General features: G+C 38.2%; 1 protein-coding gene and 1 pseudogene across 3 annotated transcripts in view; both read right to left on the reverse strand.

Moving 5' to 3' along the window:
* WDR35 (WD repeat domain 35) overlaps window positions 1-20,508 on the reverse strand; it is a 61,620-nt gene extending 41,112 nt beyond the window's left edge. For all 3 annotated transcript variants that reach the window (XM_007107178.4, XM_007107182.4, XM_007107181.4), the window contains exons 1-9: window positions 20,377-20,508; window positions 19,341-19,458; window positions 12,748-12,819; window positions 11,602-11,694; window positions 9,930-10,058; window positions 6,767-6,900; window positions 5,722-5,887; window positions 5,459-5,604; window positions 1,903-2,028 (exon numbers count right to left, since the gene is read on the reverse strand). In XM_007107178.4, the coding sequence (XP_007107240.2) occupies window positions 1,903-2,028; window positions 5,459-5,604; window positions 5,722-5,887; window positions 6,767-6,900; window positions 9,930-10,058; window positions 11,602-11,694; window positions 12,748-12,819; window positions 19,341-19,458; window positions 20,377-20,400 (1,008 nt within the window). In that variant the 5' untranslated portion in view covers window positions 20,401-20,508. The remainder of the gene's footprint in view (window positions 1-1,902; window positions 2,029-5,458; window positions 5,605-5,721; window positions 5,888-6,766; window positions 6,901-9,929; window positions 10,059-11,601; window positions 11,695-12,747; window positions 12,820-19,340; window positions 19,459-20,376) is intronic.
* On the reverse strand, window positions 14,311-15,761 carry LOC102988888 (E3 ubiquitin-protein ligase RNFT1-like; annotated as a pseudogene).
* Window positions 20,509-21,380: the final 872 nt, after the last annotated feature.

Below are 21,380 nucleotides of genomic sequence, written 5' to 3' on the forward strand. Positions count from 1 at the left end.
GCCATGGCTCACGGGCCCAGCCGCTCCGCGGCATGTGGGATGCTCCCAGACCGGGGCGCGAACCCGGTTCCCCTGCATCGGCAGGCGGACGCGCAACCACTGCGCCACCAGGGAAGCCCGGTGATTACTTTTTAACTCTAAAATAATTTTAGATTTATATAAAAGTTGCAAAACTTATACAGTGTTCCCTATACCCTTTACTCATTCTCCCCTGTTGTTAACATCCTACATTATTACCACAGGACATCTGTCACAACTAAGAAACCAACACTGATACATTACTATTGACAGAACTCCAAACTCAATTTGGACTTCTTTCGTTTTTCCCTAATATCCTTTTTCTAATCCAGAATCCCCTTTGGAACACATTATTATATGTAGTCGTCATGTCTCCATAGGCTCCTCTGGGCTATGGTGGTTTCTCAGTCTTTCCAGGTTTTTGATGACCTTGACAGTGTTGAGGGAGTATGTAGAATGTGCCTCAATTCATGTTAGTCTGATGTTTTGCTCAGGCTTAGACTGGGGTTACCAGTTTTTAGGACGATCACCCCACAGGTGAAGACCTCTTCTCATCACATCACATCAGGGGGTGGTGACAGCCATGTGACGTCACTGATGAAGCTAACCTCAATCGCCTGGACCAGGTGGTGCCCTCCAGGTTTCTCCGCTGTAAAGTCACTTTTTTTTTTTTCCCCTTTTTTTCCATACTCCACTCTTTGGAAGTAAGTCACTAAATGCAGCCCACACTCAAGTTGGGGGAACGAGGTAGGGGACTTTGCTCCACCTCCTGGCAGGGTGGTGTCTAGTAAATTAGAATACTTCCGTAAGGAAGATTTGTTTCTTCTCCCCCATTTGTTTATTTAAACAATTTATTGATATCAGTTTGTACTCATGGACATTTATTGTATAATGTGGGTTACAAGCCAATGTTACATCATTTATTTTGTTGCTCCAATTGTTCCAGCCTTGGCCACTGCGAGCTCTTTCAGGCTGGCTCCCTGGTCCCTTTGGCGTACCCTAGCCTTTTGTTTTTTGAGCACTTCCTTACTTTCTGGCACTATACGATGCTCCAGGCTTATCCTGCATTTTCCCTGCCCTAGTCCTAGAATCAGTCATTTCTCCAAGGTGCTTGACCTTTAAAAATTAGATATATAAGTCTTCTCACAACAACTATCCTTGGTAGTTTACCAGCTCAGTCTCATACTTCACAGCTTGTTACGGGTCAAATGTTAAATTTAAGGTAAAATATTGATTAGTCATCATGCTGCGTAGTCTTTTTCCCCTTCGGATCCACTCTCCGCCCTTCTCTGCCCTGCTCCGTGCCCTGGAGGCTGACTTCTATGAAATCCATTACCAGGACTACCTTGCCTTCTGCTTTCCAGTTGGGCTTGGCCAATAGAAGGCACCAGCAGGTGGTGAGATGGGCTGAATTATTTACTCCCCAAGGCTGTCTCCGCCCGGCCAGCTAGCAGTGGCTGTGCCCCTGTGGGGTAGCCCCTCTTGCGTAGCCACAGAGCCGCTGGGTTTCAGGAACAACACTTCCTTCTCTTGCCCACTGCTGCTGGTCTCTGGGTGCTTGCTTTGTCATCCCTTTCTGGTCCCCTTAACTCTGCTCATTCCTCTGTAATAAACCCTTCATCAATCTCTCTTCAATTCCTCCTTTGTGCCATCTGTTTCCTGCTGAGACCCTGACACTGTTGGAGTAATTTTACTAGTTAAATATAGTATTCCAGGCACATTTACCAGTTCTAAGGTCTTCACACTGAAAAAGCCTCCTTTCAACTGGTTTCTAAAACAATGTGGCTATGAATATATGCAAGAAACACCCATTACACTTTCAGCTATAGCAAAATTATATCATAAAAAACATCTTTTTTTTTTACAACTGCTCTTAATACTCACCTTATAATCGGGTCGAATATTTGCAAAATATATAAAAGAATCAACGGCTAGTGCAATTTTCAGTCCACCTCCTTCCCAAGATACTGCAGACATCTGCTTTCCAGGAATCTTCAAAGTACCCAGATGCTGAAAAAAGTAATTATATTTAACCTAAAGTATCACAATTAAATAAAATACCACCAATCACTTCACAGAGGTCAAAAGTGGTACAAAAATTATTTTATGAAAGGTTGCTACAAACTTCAAATCATTTCCCTTCAATTTTTATAATGTAAAGCAAACATACGAGAGGAGAAATTTACAAACTATAGCCAAAGAATTCAGTATCAAATTTCATCAAATCTAAGAGGCCAGAGATTTAAATACGCATCTTTATTTTTATGTACAACTTAGGAGAGAAAAACACACTGCTAGCTAAAAATAGGACAACTTTGATTTTAAGATGCATCCCAATTTAGGGTTGTAAAGAATTGTGCTTCTTAGAATCAATGAAATATTGGAGTAATAAACTCAATCCATAAAGTCTTGCCTCTCGTTCATGCCCCATCCCACCGCCAACAGCCAACCAGATGCCAAGCGTTTTGCTTTCACTCCTTTCTATCCTCCACTACAATTGCCTTCTTTCTTGACTGAACTACGGTGACAGCCTCCTAACTGCAATTTTTACCTTTTGTCTCTTTTCTCATTCCTGCCCTTCCAATTCCATCTCCACTCTACTGCCATGATTATCATTCTAGAACACATATCTAACATGTCCTACTCTGCTTTTAAAAAATGTTTAATAATTTTTAAAAATCAATAGCTCCCCACCAGTACGTTCTCTAGAATAGTATACAGTGACTTTCACCACTTGCCCGAAACTCTGTGGCCCAATACCTTACGAGTTAGCTGTAATTACTGTGTTCTCCTCATGAGGGAATTACTGTGCCTCCAATTCCTTTCACCCATATAATATCTCTTCTGCCTGAAATCCTCCTTTCCTTTTCCCCAAGACTCCCTCATCCTACTATTCCTTGTCCTCCAGGAGTACTCCTATTCATCCGTCAAGAAACAACTTAAATATTACTTCCTGCCTTCTTCCCTTCCTCTACGGTTCCAGAGAATTTACACAATGAGCTACTTGAGAGCACTAACTTTATCATATTCACATTTATTTCCCTGTCCCTTAATACATTCCTTGGTAAACAAGTACTCAAAAAAATATCAAGTAAATAAATGTATCATGCCTTCAAATGAATTTCTTCATATACTAACAGTATATTTAATGGCTAAATTAGCAAATGAATAAATGAATACAAAGACTTTGTAAATGTGGACAAAGAAAGAAAACATTTTTAATCTATGTTTATTTGACAAAACAGTATAATCCCAAGAATTTTAATAAATTATACTGGTTTCCCTCGTTCTTAAGCAGATATGCTCTAAAATCAAATTTAATATATTAAACTCCACTTTGCCAGGGAAACCAATGGGGAAAAAAAAAAAGTTGTAACCTAGGAGGGTCCACTCTATCTGTCCTGCTGCCTGTACGAAACCAGAAGGAAAAAGCAGGGTCTCACAACATCACTCTTGGTACTGACAACCCATACTAGGAGGAGAATAAGGCCATCTTCTAACTCTGCGAAACACACCAGGCGGTGGCAGCAGCAGGGAAAGAACACTGTAGACATGTCCCCAGAGTTACCTCCTTTGATTTTTACAACAGTGCCGTGAGGTGTTACCTTTATTTCAGGAAATAAGTTAACCGAGTCTCAGAAGTTAAATAACTTCTCTAAGTGAAACCACACTGTAGAAACGGAATTCAAAGCCAAAGCCAGGTCAACCAGACTACAAACCCCATGCTCTGTCATCCCCTCCCATGGCTAAGACCACACCGAGAAAACTAGAAGACCCCAGCCCTCAGAACCAAAAGTAAATTCTTCCCTGAGGTTTTCCTTAAGTTTAAATCTTTAGTTAATTTCCTCCCAAGTTCTTTCTAATAACATAGATCCAAAAATAAATACCCCATATATTCACTCATTCAAAAAATATTATGACTAAATACCCCGAGGACCTATGCTAGATACCTTTAATTACAACTATACCAAAAACCACTTACAGTTTTCAATTTAACACATAACAGTTGATTTGCAAGATAAAGCAAATGGGCCTTTTAATGCATGTTTTTATACTTGGAGAAGACTGAACTAACAAAAATAAGCTGATAAGATAATATAATGATAAATAAACCAATGGCAACAAACAAAAATAACAAATAAAGAACATGAATTTAAAAGAAAGCTATAGGGGGCTTCCCTGGTGGCGCAGTGGTTGAGAGTCCGCCTGCCGATGCAGGGGACACAGGTTCGTGCCCCGGTCCGGGAAGATCCCACATGCCGCGGAGCAGCTGGGCCCGTGGGCCATGGCCGCGGAGCCTGCATGGCCGCGGAGCCTGTGCTCCGCAACGGGAGAGGCCGCAGCGGTGAGAGGCCCGCGTACCGCAAAAAAAAAAATAAAAATAAATAAAATAAAAGAAAGCTATAAACATTGAGATAACTAGAATTCAGATTTTTAATTATTTAGGAACCTTGAGAACTATACTTTTGTTTTTTCTTAGCTTTTACATCTACCAGAAATATTATTAGTTTACAAAGTACAGAGACTACATACTCTCCAGAGCACATTCTGCTGGGTAACTTTCAGCATCAGCTGACACCATTACTTACCCTTACAGAATTTATTAAAATATATTAAAAAATATTAACATAGTGAAACAACTGGTATAGGTTTTTGTGTAGCCAAAAATAAATATTATTGAAGTCTAAGGTGAATTTATAAAAACCAACAGGATATCCAAAAGAGACTGAATATAGTCTAAAGTTAGAAAATAAAATAGGTAAAAATTATTAAGCTTAATTACTAATAAGTTCTCATTTTCTAAATTCTTTAAAATGTACAACATATTAATTCTCCTATTTTATATTTTCCACTGCTGCTTCAAGAAAATTCTCTTCAAAAATTAAATTTATTAATAATACTATTAAGAAGGATACCATATGTATTTATGAAAAAATGTTTATATTTTAACGTAGCATCACCTAAGATTAATTATAAAGAGATTTTCTTAAAATAATCTATTATTCCACAACAAATTGAAACAATTAGAAGTTTGGGAAAAGGATAGACAGCACATTTAATTTATCATATTAAAACCCCCCAAAGTTAATCTGAAACAGCTAAATTACACTAAAAACAACTCAAAAATCAGCTGTAAGGAGATGCATATTCAGATCACAGAGAAAATACTCTCAATAACTACTCCCTAATGATTTCTTATATGAAACATCTGGTTTTCTAAATGTAAAGATTATAAAATAAATTCCACAATAAAATGAAGGCTTATAATATAAGGATATTATTCAAAGACATACACCTGATAGTTCATCATTTTTACTTAAAACGTCCGTTTTAAAAAATGTGACAAGTTTATACCCCTTCCTCCATTCTTCTTTCCCCTACCTTATTCACTGCATATTTAAATGGAAAGAAAGAAAGACAAAACCTTTAATACATTTACCTCACCAAATGGAGTGTAAAACTGCACAGTGTTTACATCTTTGTCCTGGGTGACGGCCTTCTGGGAGCCTGCCACAGCTAACACGCTGCCAGTGGGGTTCCACTGGATACTTGCTACATACATGCCACTGTCAATTAACACAGGATCTAGTCAACAAAAAAAAAAGTAATTGCGGTAAAATAGCCTAGAAAACTTTATAATCTTAAGAATAATTTAAAAATTTTTTTTAATTCTCCACATTAAAAAAAAGAAAAATTACATACTTTGGTCATTCTCATGTCTCATTATTTGGCATCTGCCATTGTCAAAACAAATCGCAAGGCAGGGGCAATGTGCCTCCACATAGCCTTCTGTGCCATGGTACCAGTGAATTCCAGCAATACTGATCGCTCCAGTGACATTCACCAAACAATTCAGTTTCATTTTCATCTAAATAAAATCAGTTAGTTAGTATTTTATATTTTAAAACAGGGATTAGTATGAATAGAGTATTATGGAAAGACACTGAAAATAGGATTTAAAAATCTGGTGTTGAATACAAGCTCCATCACTTACTGCTTCACCAGCCATGGACAAATCACTTTACCTGAGTTTCAGTTTTCCCCATTTGTAAAATGAGGATTTCAAAAATGCTCATAGAGTTTTTATGAGACTCAAATGATCAAAGGTATACAAAATTACTCTGAAAATAGCAAAGTGTCATCTAAAAGTTGGTTACTATCACTTCCACCAACGAGTGGGTTCATGTGACGTCTTAACCCTCACTAAAAATAAAACCGTCCCATAAGTAAGATCAGAGGTCTATCATAGCTAGATCCCATCACAAAGCTAGAGTTTTTCTTGAGATTCTGCTACCTAAGCCTATTCTATTTTGCCTTCTTTCCAGGACCTGATTTTTGTCCCTTACTGTTTAAATCTTCCATCCTTTTTATAATCTAGTACCTTGCTACAAAAATCTTTGGTATCTCATGTCACCTTTGGCTTCAGGTATTAGAAGACACAAAGATCAAACTGCACATCATCCTACCCATCATCCCTCAGCTTCAATACACTGAAGCCTTGTGTTGAAAAGCCTGTCCTTCCCAGCTACCAGGAAATCAGGACTAAGAGCATTAATTTACCTTGAAGCAACCCAGAAGGGTTTTTTTAATAAAATGAATTTTTGGGCAACTGGAAAAAAAACCTGAATTGAAGACTTTCTTGATTACACAAACTATCATAATAAATGAATGTGTATACATATATGAATGATATATAAAATAATCATACAAAGTTGTATAAATAAAAGTAAGGAATATATGTACTTACTATAAAATTCCCTTGATTATCATAAATGTGTATTTCTCCATTTGCCATTCCAAAAAGTAATATTTTACTATCTGCGGACCATGCTACATGACATAACTGTATACCCTTCAGATCTTTTCCCCAAATGCGATTCCCTAAAACAAACATAAAACATAACTATTTCCTTAAAAGTTCAAGGTCATGATTCTCTAACAAGTGTTCTAGAAATCTTTGTTTCCCTAAAGAGCTCTCACATTCTTCACAGTATTCATGCATCTGTTCAATTTATTCAGTCATTAAATATTGACTGAGCACCTACTATGTGCCAAACACACACTAAGCATTTGAAATAGCAGCTGTTTCCAACGTTCTCCTTCCTTTTCTCTTCTAAATTCTCACTCAGGACCTCACTCCCAAATAGCAGATGAATTCACCTTTTACTTTGGAAAGAAAATAAAAGCTTTCAAAAAAGAAATCCCCCTTTCCCACTTTCAAACATTCAGAACATAACTGAATCCACACTTATCCTTTCTGCTTTGCCCCCTAATACAAAGGAAGAGGCATGTCCCCAACCAGACACCAATCTAAAGCTAATCCCTCTACCTATTCTCTGATCTAATCCCTTCTGAGCTTTGCAAAGATCTCCCTCCACTGATTATTCACATTTTCTCTCTCTGTATTTTTTTGTTTGGGGTTTTGGTTTTTATTGGCCTCGCAGCGTGGCTTGTGGGATCTTAGTTCCCCCACCAGGGATCGAATCCAGGCCTGGCAGTGAAAGCACCCGGTCCTAACCACTAGACGGCCAGGGAATTCCCCTTCTCTTTCTCGTTAAACTCTTCTCTCCAGGCCCTTTCTTATAAGCATTTAAACATACTCAGATCTATTCCTCTTCAAAACTACCACCTCAGATAAAAAGAAACAAAAAACACTTCCTTCAACCTTAAGTTCCCTTCTAACTACCGCCCTATTTCTACCATTCCTTTCCCAGCCAAACTTCTTGAAAGAGTTATCCACGCTGTAATCTTTACTTCCTCACCTCACACTCAACCCTCAACCCAACACAGTCTGGCTTCTGCCCTGTAACTCCACTGTGGGGAAGGTGAAACTGCCTTCGTGGAGGTCACTAATGGCCTCTTGATAAATCCAATGGATGCTTTTTTCTTTTTCTTTCCTTTTTTTTTTAAGTACTTAAATTATTTTATTTCATGTTTTTACTTTTTTTATTGGAGTCTAATTGCTTTACAATGTTGTGTTAGTTTCTGCTGTAGAACAAAGTAAATCAGCTATATGTGTGCATATATCCCCTCTCTCTGGAGCCTCCCTCCCACTCCCCTCCCTTTTTTTTTGTTTTGTTTTGACCACCTCTTCCTTCCTTCTTGGTTTCTATGACATCACCAAGACTTCTACTTTTCAGTATCCTTTATGGAATTCTCTTCTCCTATCCATCCATTAAATGTGCTGGTTCTCACTCTACAGATGGCCCCTGGGTTTTTCATCTATTCCAATGGTTTAAATTACCATCGCTATGCTGGTGATTCCCCAAATTATGCCTTCAACCCAGATATTTCTAAGCTGCAGGCATATATATCTAACTGTGGTCTAGACATATTTACTTGGATGTCCTATGGGATGACAAAATCAACATGTTGAAAACTGAAATCTCCCCTCAAAACCAGTCTTTTCCCACATCCCTTATTTCAATGCACGGTATCACCATCCATCCAGTGGCAAAGCTAAGAACCTGGATATCACTCTAGACACTTCATCCTCTCATCCCCAACCCAATCAATAACAAGGTCCTATCTGTTCTACTATCGAAGTGTCTCTAGAATATGTCTACTTACTTCCATCCTCTTTGTCATCACCCTGGTTCAGGCTACCATCCACCATCATCTATCACCTGAATTACCATAGTAATTTCCTAACTGGTACACCTGCCCCCATCTTTCTTCCCTTTCTCCTTTCTTCATTTTGCAAACATAGAGATGTTCCTAAAGAACAAATCTGACCATATTGCTCCCATTCTTAAAATCTTTCATTGGACAAAAAACAAAACAAAACATAACAAAAACCTTTCATTGGCTTCCCAATGCTCTTAGAGTTAAGTCCAAACTCCTCGTATAACTTATAATCTGCATGATCTGGCCTCTGCTAATCTTTCTAATTTCATCACATACAGCTCTTCTTCCTTTAGTATTATACTATACTGATGCTCAAAATTGTTTCAATATCCCAAAACATGGCTAAGTTCAACTCCTCTGGACCTCCTCAAATGCTATCTCTTAGGCCTAGGACATTCTACACACCAACCTTCTTTGTGGCTAATGCCTCAGCACAGATATCATTTCCTTTAGGATGCCTTCCCTGGTCCCTCTAAGTCTAGATTACATAATTCTTCTACATGTTGCTGTCTTTTCCCTGTCTTAGTACCTATCACAACGTATTGTAATTGCTTGGTTACTTATCCATCTCTCCTGATCTAGATCTGGAATATTTTTTTGTTGTATCTAGTGCCTAGAACTACAGCTGTCACTTTGCAGACTCTCAGAAACAGAATTTTTTTATAACAAAAAAATTGTTCTAATAAATTCTTTCTTTAATAGAGAGAACTTCACACTAAAACAAAGGTACAGACTCTCAGAAGGCCCAGTGTTATCTACGAACTAGAATTTTAAAGACATAGGTTTGAAGGCTACAAAACACAACAAACAATGACATGCTCAGTTCTATTAAAAAAAGACTCGATCATTTCACAATATATAAAAATACTGAATCATTATGTTGTACACCTGAAGCTAATGTTATATGTCAATTTTATCTCAATTTTTGAAAAGTGATAGATCTCTATATACTTTTTGAAACTAAGATCTACATATTTACAATACAGTCTAACAAGTGTAAAGATAAATCATATAATTAGGTAGACATATTTAAAATAACTCTGAGAAATTAATTCATTTTTTTCCAGTCCTACTGTAGAAACAAAAACTTAAATAGATTTTTTACTTGAATGTACTTAAAAATAAGTAATTCTTAAATGTCATCAAATTGTACAGTAACTATTTTCTCTTTTAATGTTTATTTTTCTGTCAGAATGCTAACATATGACAATTAATTTCAACCTCTAAAGATTAAAAATGTCAGCTAAATCTTGATCTTAGCTCTGGGTGCAAAAATGCATTACCATCCACTGAACCAACTATCACAGCCCCATCCTCGTACACAATGCAGATCTTCTGTCCGTCAGCATTCCAGCTCATGCTTCGAACCACTGATTTATTTCTATTGTTGATCATCTCCTCATACCAAGAGCCTGTTTTCACAAAGAAAAACAAATGACAAGTCAAAACTTTCACATCTAATAAATGGTACTTCAGAGCTGAAACATTCCATAAAATACACTGTGGGATAAATAACTGCAAAGCTTTCTACAACCTGAGACATTAAACTATGAAATCTTCAAATCCAACAGAACAAGATGAAAAAATAACTTAGGCCTTGACTAACAATTGCTTCAAAGATTATCACAGAAAACACAATAAATGCCCATCTTTTTTTTTCTCTCTTTCTCGCTTTCTTTCTTTCTTCCTTTTTTTCTGTCAATTAAAAAACAAAACTTCATTTGCTTCCGAAACAACTGATTTTTCTCAAAGTCTGACTTTTCCCACTTGAGTACACCTCAGATAATAACCAAGGAAAGAACAAAATAACCACAATTACTTCATAAGTATGCACAAACTCTCCAATGATTAATCATAGGCATATTAAATATAAGCATATTATGTAAAAGCTCTAAGACTGCTTGAAAACATTTTTAAACAGTTCATATCACATTAGTGATATCACATCACTAATGCTGAGTGACAAAAATGTTCTTGTACGTGGGGTTGGAGTGAGATGTGACTTGTCTCAAGGTGTAGCCAAATGTGAGGCAAATCACAGGGCTATTCTGTTTTCTGTTTGTTTTTTGAAAGGCTTTACTACATTCTGGTACAGGGAATTCTGGCCTGAAGCCAAGCAAGGAATCATGTAACATGGAATAACCAGTCAGAGCAGGGTATTATCCATCAAGACTGAGGCTCAGAGAAGACCTACTTTGGAAAAAGACACAGTTTAATCTCCTATATTTTCACATTCTACTCACTACACACATATACACAGACATAAACTTTAAAAATAAATAAATGAGTTTGTTTACTACAGCATGTTTTAATTAAGAATTTTTAAAAGGTATACACCGTAAACGTTTTTAAAACAACACACATAAACTAAGGTACCCTTTTCATTTAAAGATGATGGCTACAGGCCCCAAGAGAACATGTTTTATGAGTTCTTTTTCTGGTAATAGGCATGCACCTAAATTAATCCCTCTCTTGTTCTCTCTTGTAGGCAAAAGACACAAATTGTGAGCCAGTAGTCAGAGCTGAGATAAAATCTATATCCAAGAAGGAAAAGGAAGCTAACTGACTCATTAAAGGAAATTAATTATTGCTTTTGACATCTTCATAAATGTGTTTTTATCTGCTGAACTAACTCCAGCCACTGACCACAGAGAAACTAATCTTACTGGAAAGCTGAAAAAAAGAGCTATCTCAAGCAGAAACGATTCTGCCAAGAGCCTAAGTTCAGTCTGAAGATAACCAACAGTCACATAACTCACTTTCTTAATGCAAGGTCACAGTTCAAAGGAAATAAGGTTAAAGGGCAAAGTAGGAAGCCGTAAACCCAGAAGTGCCACCCCTGTGAACTCCTCCTGCCAGTTAAAAAGGGGCTATTTCAAAGATGTTATTTCCCCATTCAAATACTGTAATCCAGACTCCAATCTGGGAAAGATTAAATAAGCTCCCCTAAGATACCTTTATATAACATCCAAACAATGATAAGACCATTTTGATCACTGGTAGTCAACTTCTGATATTGTTCATTCCATGTTACAACTTGAACAGAACCTAAAAAATTATAAGACAATTTAGAAACTAAAAAAAAGCTACAATTAATTTCAAATTTACATTTTTATAATAAACACCAAGAGCATGTTAAAATCAATACTGTTCCTGGGCAACAAACAGCAATTAACAGTCTTTAATATTTACTCAAAAATGTTCATAGGACGCAGTTACTATTATCACTCATTTCTACAATAATGCATAATACTAATTTTCATGTTTATTCCTATTTCATGCCAGCTAAGGTACCAATTATGATCAGCTGCAAGAGCTGCCATATATCTGATGACCGAAACAAATGTAAGTAAGATCTACCCAATTTGCCTGACTCCCCAAGATTATTATGCCCAAAGGACATCATACTAAGTACTTGTTTTTGGGGGGAGGTGGTATTTGTTTGTCATTAATATGTCCCCTAATCTCTCCCCCTGCACCACACCTTGTTTTCCATTCTAGTAGTAACACACTCTTGAGCAGCTCTTAAACCTCTGGGTTATAGGAACAAATGTGTTTTTTTAAGTTTTTTTAATCCTTAAATACTTTATTGTATCTTTCCTAAGAACAAGGACATTCTCTTGCAAAACTATTCTACAACTTCGAAATTTTAACCCTGATACAATATTATCTCCAACCCACAGTCCACATTTACATTCTATCAATTGTCCAAATAATGTCCTTTATAGATACTTGTTTTTCTCATTTCAAGATCCAGTCTAGGATCATCTAATACATTCAGTTGTCAGGTCTCTTTAGTCTACTTTTATCTGGGACCATAAAACAGACTCTAAAAAAGGATTATATCCTATCCATAGACAGATAACAGCATTTTTAATATTTAAAATTACAGCTACTTTTTTTCATATCTATTGAAGATGTTATTTAATCATGTAAAAGTTGTTGAATGATTCTAGGCTGTGTTAATTATGGCTAAATAGAAATGATTACTTTAAATATTACCACCATTTAAAATGATGACATTTTTGCATTAATTAGATGGTTTCTAAATACCTAAAGATAATACTATTCAAATATGATTTAAAAATTTACATGACTCACCACTATGACCTTCAAGAGTCTGATTCATAGAAAGGTTACTAGGGGCTGCAAGACCCCTCAGTTTTGCATCATCTAGAACAAAAACAAAAACAAAAAATACTATAGAAAATATATAAAAGTGACAGATTATAAGATTTTGACATTTCTTGCTTTTTTTGAAAGGAGTTCCTATTCCTGGATAATATTAGAAAGATTTTTTTTTAAGCATGCCTTATCCTGATCTGTTTTTCTCAACATGGACAATAACACCTACCCCCTTGCAAAGATGTTATTCTGGCAAAATAAATCAAAATGTATAAAAGAACATTGTTTATTCAGTATACTGAATATATTGGTAATTATTATTGCTACTTATTCCTTCCCAAAAGATAACAAATAGAAGTATCTATAACATATAGATTGAGAATTCTAAAGGATAAGAGGGATCAAAAAGCAAAGACTTTGGAAACTAGTTTTTACTAGATATGGCAGAATCTTATATTCATTCGTTCATTCATTCATTCATTCATTCAACAAATATTTATTGAATGTCTACACTCTTCTATGCACTGTGGAAGACTCCGAAAATAAATGATGAACAAAAGCCCTCTGCCCTCAGAGAGCTTGTAGTCTACTAAGGGGACAGATATTAAATACACACACACACAAAAATATATATATGCATATATATAAAATTATAAAGTGGGGAAGTAAAGGCATAATAGGAGACAGTAACAGAAGGGGATTAATTTAGATTGAAGGGAGAACCAGGGAAGGATTTCTGAAGAAATGATATCTATACTGAGACTGAAGGAGAAACTGGGAAAAGCCAAGCCAGGTAGGGGGGAAAGTATTCCAGGCTAGGAAACAGCAAGTGCAAAGGCCCCTGGGTAGAAGTATAGAGCCTTCGGCAAACTGAAAGAAGGCCTATGTGGTTGAATTAGTGGAGAATGGCATAAGATAAGGCAGAAGTGATAGGCACAGAAGAAATTATAAAGTCTTTGCAGGAAGTGATAAAAATTTTAGATTTTATCCAAAGTGCAATGTAAGCCTTTAAAGACTGTTTTTTATTTAAAGTGACTTATTCTCCTTGATTACTAATCATACTGTAGAGAAGAATACAATAATACAATAATATAAAATGTCATCTCAGTAAATTAATCTTCACTTAGAAAATCTGATTGTTACATGTAAAATATAACATTTAAAACATTCATTTAAAAACACAGATTTATGAAAATCTTAAGAATTTGTGAGAATGGGAATTATAAAAGCTGATGCTGAAGAAAATTCTCCTTTCAGATAACATGTATCTTAAAAAATTATGAAAAATATTCTTTATTCTGAAAACAATCTCAGGAAAAAAAAAATACCTGAGTTCCTCTAAAACCATTAGCTCTAATTATCCAGTTACTGTCTTGGTAACATTAACAATAATACACATATATAACATCACAATCATCTGTCAAACAATTAGGATAGAATAAATGTTGTTGACATACATGTTAGGTTGAACATTATTTTTTTAACAGAGGGTTCTTTCCCTCACTGACTCTTTTAAAGATTGTACTACACACTTAAGCCTATTCTACTCTTCTAAAACAAAATTTGATACAAGCATTCTTCTGAACTTATAGCACTGAAAATCCATTCTAATGCCTATGGTCATAGTCACTGTAACCAAGTAAAATTAGTGATATGTGATTCCAAGGGTTTGCAGGACCTAACATATTGGAAAGTGTGATGAAGTAGTTCCATCTTTCCATTTGTTTCTGTGGTCTGAATTCACAATTCTGCAGAGCGGGTATGTTTTCTCTTTGTTAAGCCACAAAGTACAGGACTCTTGACAAAATATATTCTGACAGATGACAATAAGTTTTTGAAATTCTACTTGACATGGTGAACAAACAGCATCCACATCTGAACACTGTCTTTTGCTGGCAGCAACTCCAGAACTTGATCATGCAGAAAATATCTGCAAAACCTACCTGAAAGTTCTGATGTCCAAAAAAAAAAAAGTCAATAGTTTTCAATGAGGTGGAGTAAAGCCACCAAGATCCCAAGACTCCACTGAGTTACATTAAACTCCCCATGGCCAATAAACAAACCAAACTGGCATGGTATGTGCTTCTAAAAGCACATACCAATAATCCTTGGATTTAAAAGGCATGATGAAAGGAGGCACCAATAAAAGAAGGCATTTGAAACCCATGAAGAGGGATTTCGGAATGAAATCAGTAATTCCAACCATCCAAAGTATCTCCCAGAAGCTCAAAAAGTCCAAAGGATTTAAGAAGATTAAACTGTCATAAAGTGACTAAGAATGAAAGATACAACAAAGGAGAACAGAAGACCCTGCTCAGAACGCCAGTAACCAAGCACACTAAATCTCTGAGCACCTTTATCTTAGGAAAACCTGGCTGACGTTCATAAATATCAGTTTTTACATTTTGCATTCATAAAACTTGTTAGCTGTTATTTGCATCCATAAAAGCTGTTAGCAGCCCAATTCCAAGAGAAATTCCTGTTATGTGCTGCATAGTAAGTTTGACAAGCAGGATCAAAATATATGGAAGACATTTTGGTAACACTTGAAGAGAGGGTGGGATTCTGAGCAGGAGCTGCTATGGGTTCTCCAGACTCCCTGGCGGGATCACCTGACTGCCTTGCTTCTCTGCGTGATCGGCTACAAGTGACTATGTGCACATCCATGGGTACAGCTATGGACACCTGACCTGATATTTCTGGAGCTTGGGTTTTCAGCACTTTCTTTAGGTACGGAGTTGGTGTGGATTATGAACATCTCCAGAACAAAGGCAAGAAGCTTCGCACATCCGTCTCGCTGCATGGGCACGTCGGAAGGCTGAGGGACTATGCAGGTGGCTACAGTTGGCTTGTATGGTCTTGGAACACTTTTTCTCTGACCCGAATGTTTGCTTTAGGGTGATACCTCCTCTAATGAAGATGAGTAGACTGCACCCTCTGCAGCAGTGGCAGGAAGAGCAAGAGATGCCATCTCTAGTCAGGGCCATTACCCTCAAACCCCACCACAAGCAACTCTGGCCCAAGCTGGCAGCCCTTTAGAGACTCTTAGCAGGGAAATAACATGATCTGGTTCCTTTTTTTTTTTAAGATCACAATAGCTGGAGAGTGAAGAATAGACTAGAAAGAGGCAAGAAACAATGAAGGGAGGGAAGCTGATTCTCACAGCAGTCTAGGTGAGAGCTGATAGTTGCTGGGACTAGAGAGGTAGCACGGGACAAAGGAAAAGGATGGATTCAGATACTCTTTGGAGATAGAAGCATAGGGTTGTTGACGAAGGTGATGTTAAGTGGGAAGAAGGGGGCTTCTAGCTTGAGCAAATGGGTGAAATTTAAGATATTTATTGAAATGGAGAGCAATGAAAGAAGATATATGGGAGAAGGTCAAGAGTTCAGTTTTAGACAAAGTAAGTATGAGATGCCTGTGAAAGATTCTTGCAGAGATGTCCAAGTCTGAAAAATCAGAACTGGGCTACAGATATATATTTAGGAATCGTCACCCCATAGATGGCATTTAAAGCCAAGGGAATGAAAGAACAAGTCTAAAGAGAAAGTAAAACGAAGAGAGCCCAGAACCAAGTTCTCAGGAATTCGAACAGTTAGAGGAGAATCTAGTAAAGAGACTGAGAACTTACCAGAAAGAAAAGGAGGGGAAAGCAATATGTATAAATATAACAATAATTTAAAACATTTCTATTCTCCTTTTGTCTTGAAAAATAATGGTTCAAGACAGAAGGAAAGGTCAAATGCTGATAAGAACCCAAAAAAGCCGTCCATGAGATTTAGAAAATGAAAGTCACTGGTGAGGGAGAAAAAAGAGGGAGAAAGCAGACTGATACTCCAAGGATAGAGAGAGGATAAAAAAGTGATGAGGTCCCTGAGAAGGTGAGAGGAGGTGGGCTCCAGCAAAACCTGTGGAAGTTGGCCTGTGAGAGAAGGATACTGCCTCCCCATCTTAACCTGATGTAAGAAGCTGGGGCAAATGCTGATTCTAGTTCCTTTCCTTCTAAGGCAAGGGAGTGAAAACTGGGAATGCCACCACAGGGGATGCAAAGTAGTGCTTCAAATGTACTCGGCATGCAATATCTGGTGATTGTTACCGGAGGGATCTGTTGCATCACAACTATTATTATTAAATACAACAGACTGACCTTTTAAGAATCATCCAACAATATTTCTCATATTTATCTCTTTCAACATGATTTACACTCATTAAGTTCCAAAACAAATAATTTACTCCATATTCCAAGCCTCTCAAGAAACTATTTTCCATCTTGCTCACTAATTTCAAAGAATACTCTAACCACACTTCATCAAAAATGCAGAAGAGGGACTTCCCTGGTGGCGCGGTGGATAAGACTATGTGTTCCCAGTGCAGGGGGCCAGGGTTCGATCCCTGGTTGGGGAACTAGATCCCACATGCATGCCGCAACTAAGGAGCCCGCGTGCCGCAACTAAGGAGCCGGCGAGCCACAACTAAGGAGCCTACGAGCCACAACTAAGAAGCCCACCTGCTGCAACTAAGACCTGGTGCAACCAAATAAATAAATAAATAAATAAAATACCAATTAAAAAAGCATATATATTTTTTTAAGTGCAGAACAGGAAATGAAGTAATTTTTTTCTTGAAAAGCCTTCAATATTAAACATAATAAATGCATTTCTTAATGTAACTAAAACTTCCTACATATTTTAAGGAAAACAAATATGTATATGTACATATACTTATATATATTTGAGAAATATAACAGAGACAAAAATTTTCTTTCAACACAGTTAAGAAAACTAAAGTGTTGAGAGATTAAATTACTAAACATCAGAAGCCAAACTCTGATAGGTACATAAGTATCTACCTTCCAAATCTGCCTTTTCTTTCATATAGTTAATCTAGCACATCAAAACAATTATTCTCTCTTTGCTTAGGCTGCCATGAGCCGTCCACATAGTGGGTAAAAACGAGGCTTTGAAAGTGAAACAAACTAAGTTCTGATGGAAGAAATTTTCACATATTGAGGTATGGGGAAGTCACTCTGGCTTACATATTATTAAACTTTATGCTAGTTAGAACAGTCCGTTTTGTAGCCTATCACACATATCTTGTTTATGTGCTTTAACCATTAAAGAAAAGTGTGCATTGTCCAGAAGTAAAGAATGTCCATTCTGGAGACAGAGATCAATGCCTCCCTCCCTGGGACCTCAATGCTAGTACTCCTTCGATGATAAGGCTCCCTTCCCAGGCGCCAAAGCCATACTGACTTGCTGTGTAGGAAGCAAATACATGCCTTGAAGGAATGTACCCCTGTCGTGTTTGATGTTCTTTGCTCTGACAAGAGATAAAGCCATGCTGAAAACCATTTTCTTCGGAATAGTTCCTCAGAGCTGTCTGAGAGGCTGCCTCCCCAGCTATAGTCCTCAGTTTGGCTCAAATAAAATTCTTTTCTATTCCTGTTACTTCAAATCTTAGCTGTGTCACTTATTTCCTGTGTGACCTTGGGCAAGTTATTAACTGATCTGCACCTAGTGTTCTCATCTGGAATACCTACCTCTCAAGATTATTGTGAAGTCAAATTAGATAGTGAAGGTTAAACACCCCAGACATAGGAAGTCCTCAATAAATATTTATAACTACCACTTCAAAGCGGTAAAGCGGTGTTACTCAAAGTGCGGTCTGAGTGTCAGCAACACCAGCATCACTAGAAATGCAAATTCTCAGACCGAATTCCAGCTCTACTCTGGGGCTTGGGTCCAAAAATCTGTTTTAACAAACTCTTCAGGTGAGTCTTATGCCTGATAAAGCTTGAGAAGCAATGCTGTAAGGAATCCAAAATGTAATTTAGTTCAACCCTTCATTTTACGAAAGACTGAACTAAAACCCAAATATACTCAGCAATTTGCTGAAAGACATTCAGAAGTCTTGTGGCAGAGCTGAGTTTCCAACTCCAATCTCCTCATCTAAATCTCCAGTTTAGATCGGGAATTGTCTAGCTCTCCGACCTAGAGCAACACTAGATGATAAAGAAATGTGAAACTGTTTGCTATGGTTCCAGAGAACTAGAAAAAGAGAAATCAAGCTGTAAAACACAAGAGATTTATTACGAAAAATGTTTTTTTTGAATCCCATTTTCTGTTCTTGGGAACTAGGTGCCTAATTATTGACACATCTGAAAAGTGGAAAGGACAACATAGGCCTGTAAACAATCTACCAAAACGTGAGATTTTTGTGACCTTACTGAAATACTGATTCACATCATTTTTATTTTATTGATTTTAGACTCCTACTTATATAGCACAACCAATACACATAGCATAAAACAACATAATGACTTGGTTTTCATTCTTCATTCATTTTCATTTGCCATCAATAATTTCAGCAAAAGCCATCTGATGTTTACATTCAATATTTTCTGAACTTTGTTACAAAAATACTCTAGAAGAACACCCCAAAATGTTTGGGTTTTTGTTCTTTTTCCTTTTGAAAGAATTAGAATTGCATACTGACAAATACCACGAGCAAGTCTCTCTGACCAAATGATTTTCCATCAAGTTCAAACATTTGGGCTTGCATTCATTTACCTGTCTGTGTCTCTAATTTCAAAACCTTCAGTAATCCATCTTCACCACCACATGCTATGAATCCTTGGTCCTTGTTCCAAGATATACATTTCAGCTTCACATTATTGGGAATGGCAATCTGAAAAGCAACCACACCCACTCTCACAGCTTTTCACCAAGGGCTTGGGAATGAGTCTACAGGAAACGAAGCCTGAAGAAGAAAAAAACGGCCAGCCTTGCAGAAATGTGAGCCGTTATGAAAATGAGCATAGTGCCCTGAACTGCCCTGGGCCCATTTGGGAAAGAGAGAAAGGACTGCCCACAAAGAGAAGGGCAGTGACTGCAAAGGAACCCCATGGGGAGTGACCTGATGGATTTTTAAAAGGGGGGAGGGGGACTTCCCTGGTGATCCAGTGGTTAAGACTCCCCGCTCCCAATTCAGGGGGCCTGAGTTCAATCCCTGGTCAAGGAACTATAGTGATCCCACATGCCACAACTAAAGATCCCGCATGCCGCAACCAAAAGATCCCGCAGGCATCAATGAAGATCCCACGTGCTGCAACTGAGACCCTGCGCAGCCAAATAAATAAATAAATATTTTTTTTAAAAATAAATAAAAGGGGGTAGGGATAACGGAAGTATAAATCTATATCATCAATTCATATTCCCTTTCTGCATACACTTTGGCTACCTTTTTATTACTCTTCTCCTGCCCAGAGGCCTGTGATGATCCAGAGAGTTTAAATCACCTGGATAAGCAACAGGTGAAGGAGGAAAGATAGGGAAGCACGAAGTGATCAGCCCTGCAGGCCCCCCAAAAGGACCTAACCAGGGGCAGGAATGGGAAAGAATCATGCGAGAGGGCTGCTGTCTCCGCCAAGGACTATTTGGGTCTTGGAGACCATCAGGCGGAGGTTCGAGGCTGGACCATGCAGGAAGGTAGGCGGAGGGATGTCGAAGCCAGGATCACCACTCACGGCCTTTCCGGCAGGATGCGGGAATCGCCCGCAGGTCGAGAGACCAGAGGAGGAGCGAGGGCGAACCCCGGGAAACTCACTTTTTTGCTCAAGTAAAAGAACATCCTGGGAACCCCGAGAGGACGACGCCAGCAGATAAAGCCCGGCACAGGAAACTTCTTCTAAGCCGCCAATCGCTAGTACCCGCGGCTCTTGGAAGCTCCGGTCGCCCTGGCAACCGCCGCCGCTGGGTCGCATCCGGGGCGCCGAGGGACACTTCCGGCGTCGTCCTCGCCTCGCCGGGCGTCGTACGCCTGCGCGGACGTCGCGAGGCTGGTAGACCCGCTATCGCGGGTAGGATTTGGTCGCTTTGCTTCTGGGCTTTTCTGCCCAGCGCCCTGGCTCGTATCCTCAGCTGCCCTCCGACTGGGCGGGCTTCGAGGACCGGCCACACCTCGGACGGTCGCGGCGGAACTCGACTGAGGTGTCAGTACCAAGGCAGTAAGGGTGCCCATTAAACAAAGGTCGTAAAGATGAGGTGTTCTGTAAGCCCCGAAGTTCCAATATTGTGAAAGGGAAAAGTTATTTACTGTATTTAGTAGACTGGCGCCGTTGGCCAAATGAAGGTACAAACGTGCATTTTCAGAGCGTGTGCAAACCTTCCTTTGTGCCTTTGGGGATGGGAGAGCCCCCTGGAGCAATTTGGGGGTAGGAGATTTTGTTAATTCTGTTTGTTTTAGTACTTTTTAACAACTTGTTTAAGCTGTTACTGCAGCCCAAGGGTCCTTATAAAAAGAATAAGTGTGTACACTTGAAACTAACACAACATTGTAAATTACCTACACTTCAATTTTTTTTTTAATTTTTAAAAAGAGAAAAAAATATGTGTGAGCTGTGGGCTGTTACAGCATATAATTGCCATTGGGGCATAGCCTCCCATTTTTAAGTACTTGAGGTGTTTGGTATTTTCTTGCCTGTGGTCCACTGTATTCTTTTTCAACCTTATTTCTTTCTTCAGTTCTCCTTGTCCTTTCTGAATGCTTGGAGAGTTACAGACCACCACAATTTTAGACATAGCGCAGAAACTCCTATGAAATTATTCACT

The sequence above is a fragment of the Physeter macrocephalus genome, chromosome 12 (assembly GCF_002837175.3).
Source record: "Physeter macrocephalus isolate SW-GA chromosome 12, ASM283717v5, whole genome shotgun sequence".
Lineage (NCBI taxonomy): Eukaryota > Metazoa > Chordata > Mammalia > Artiodactyla > Physeteridae > Physeter > Physeter macrocephalus.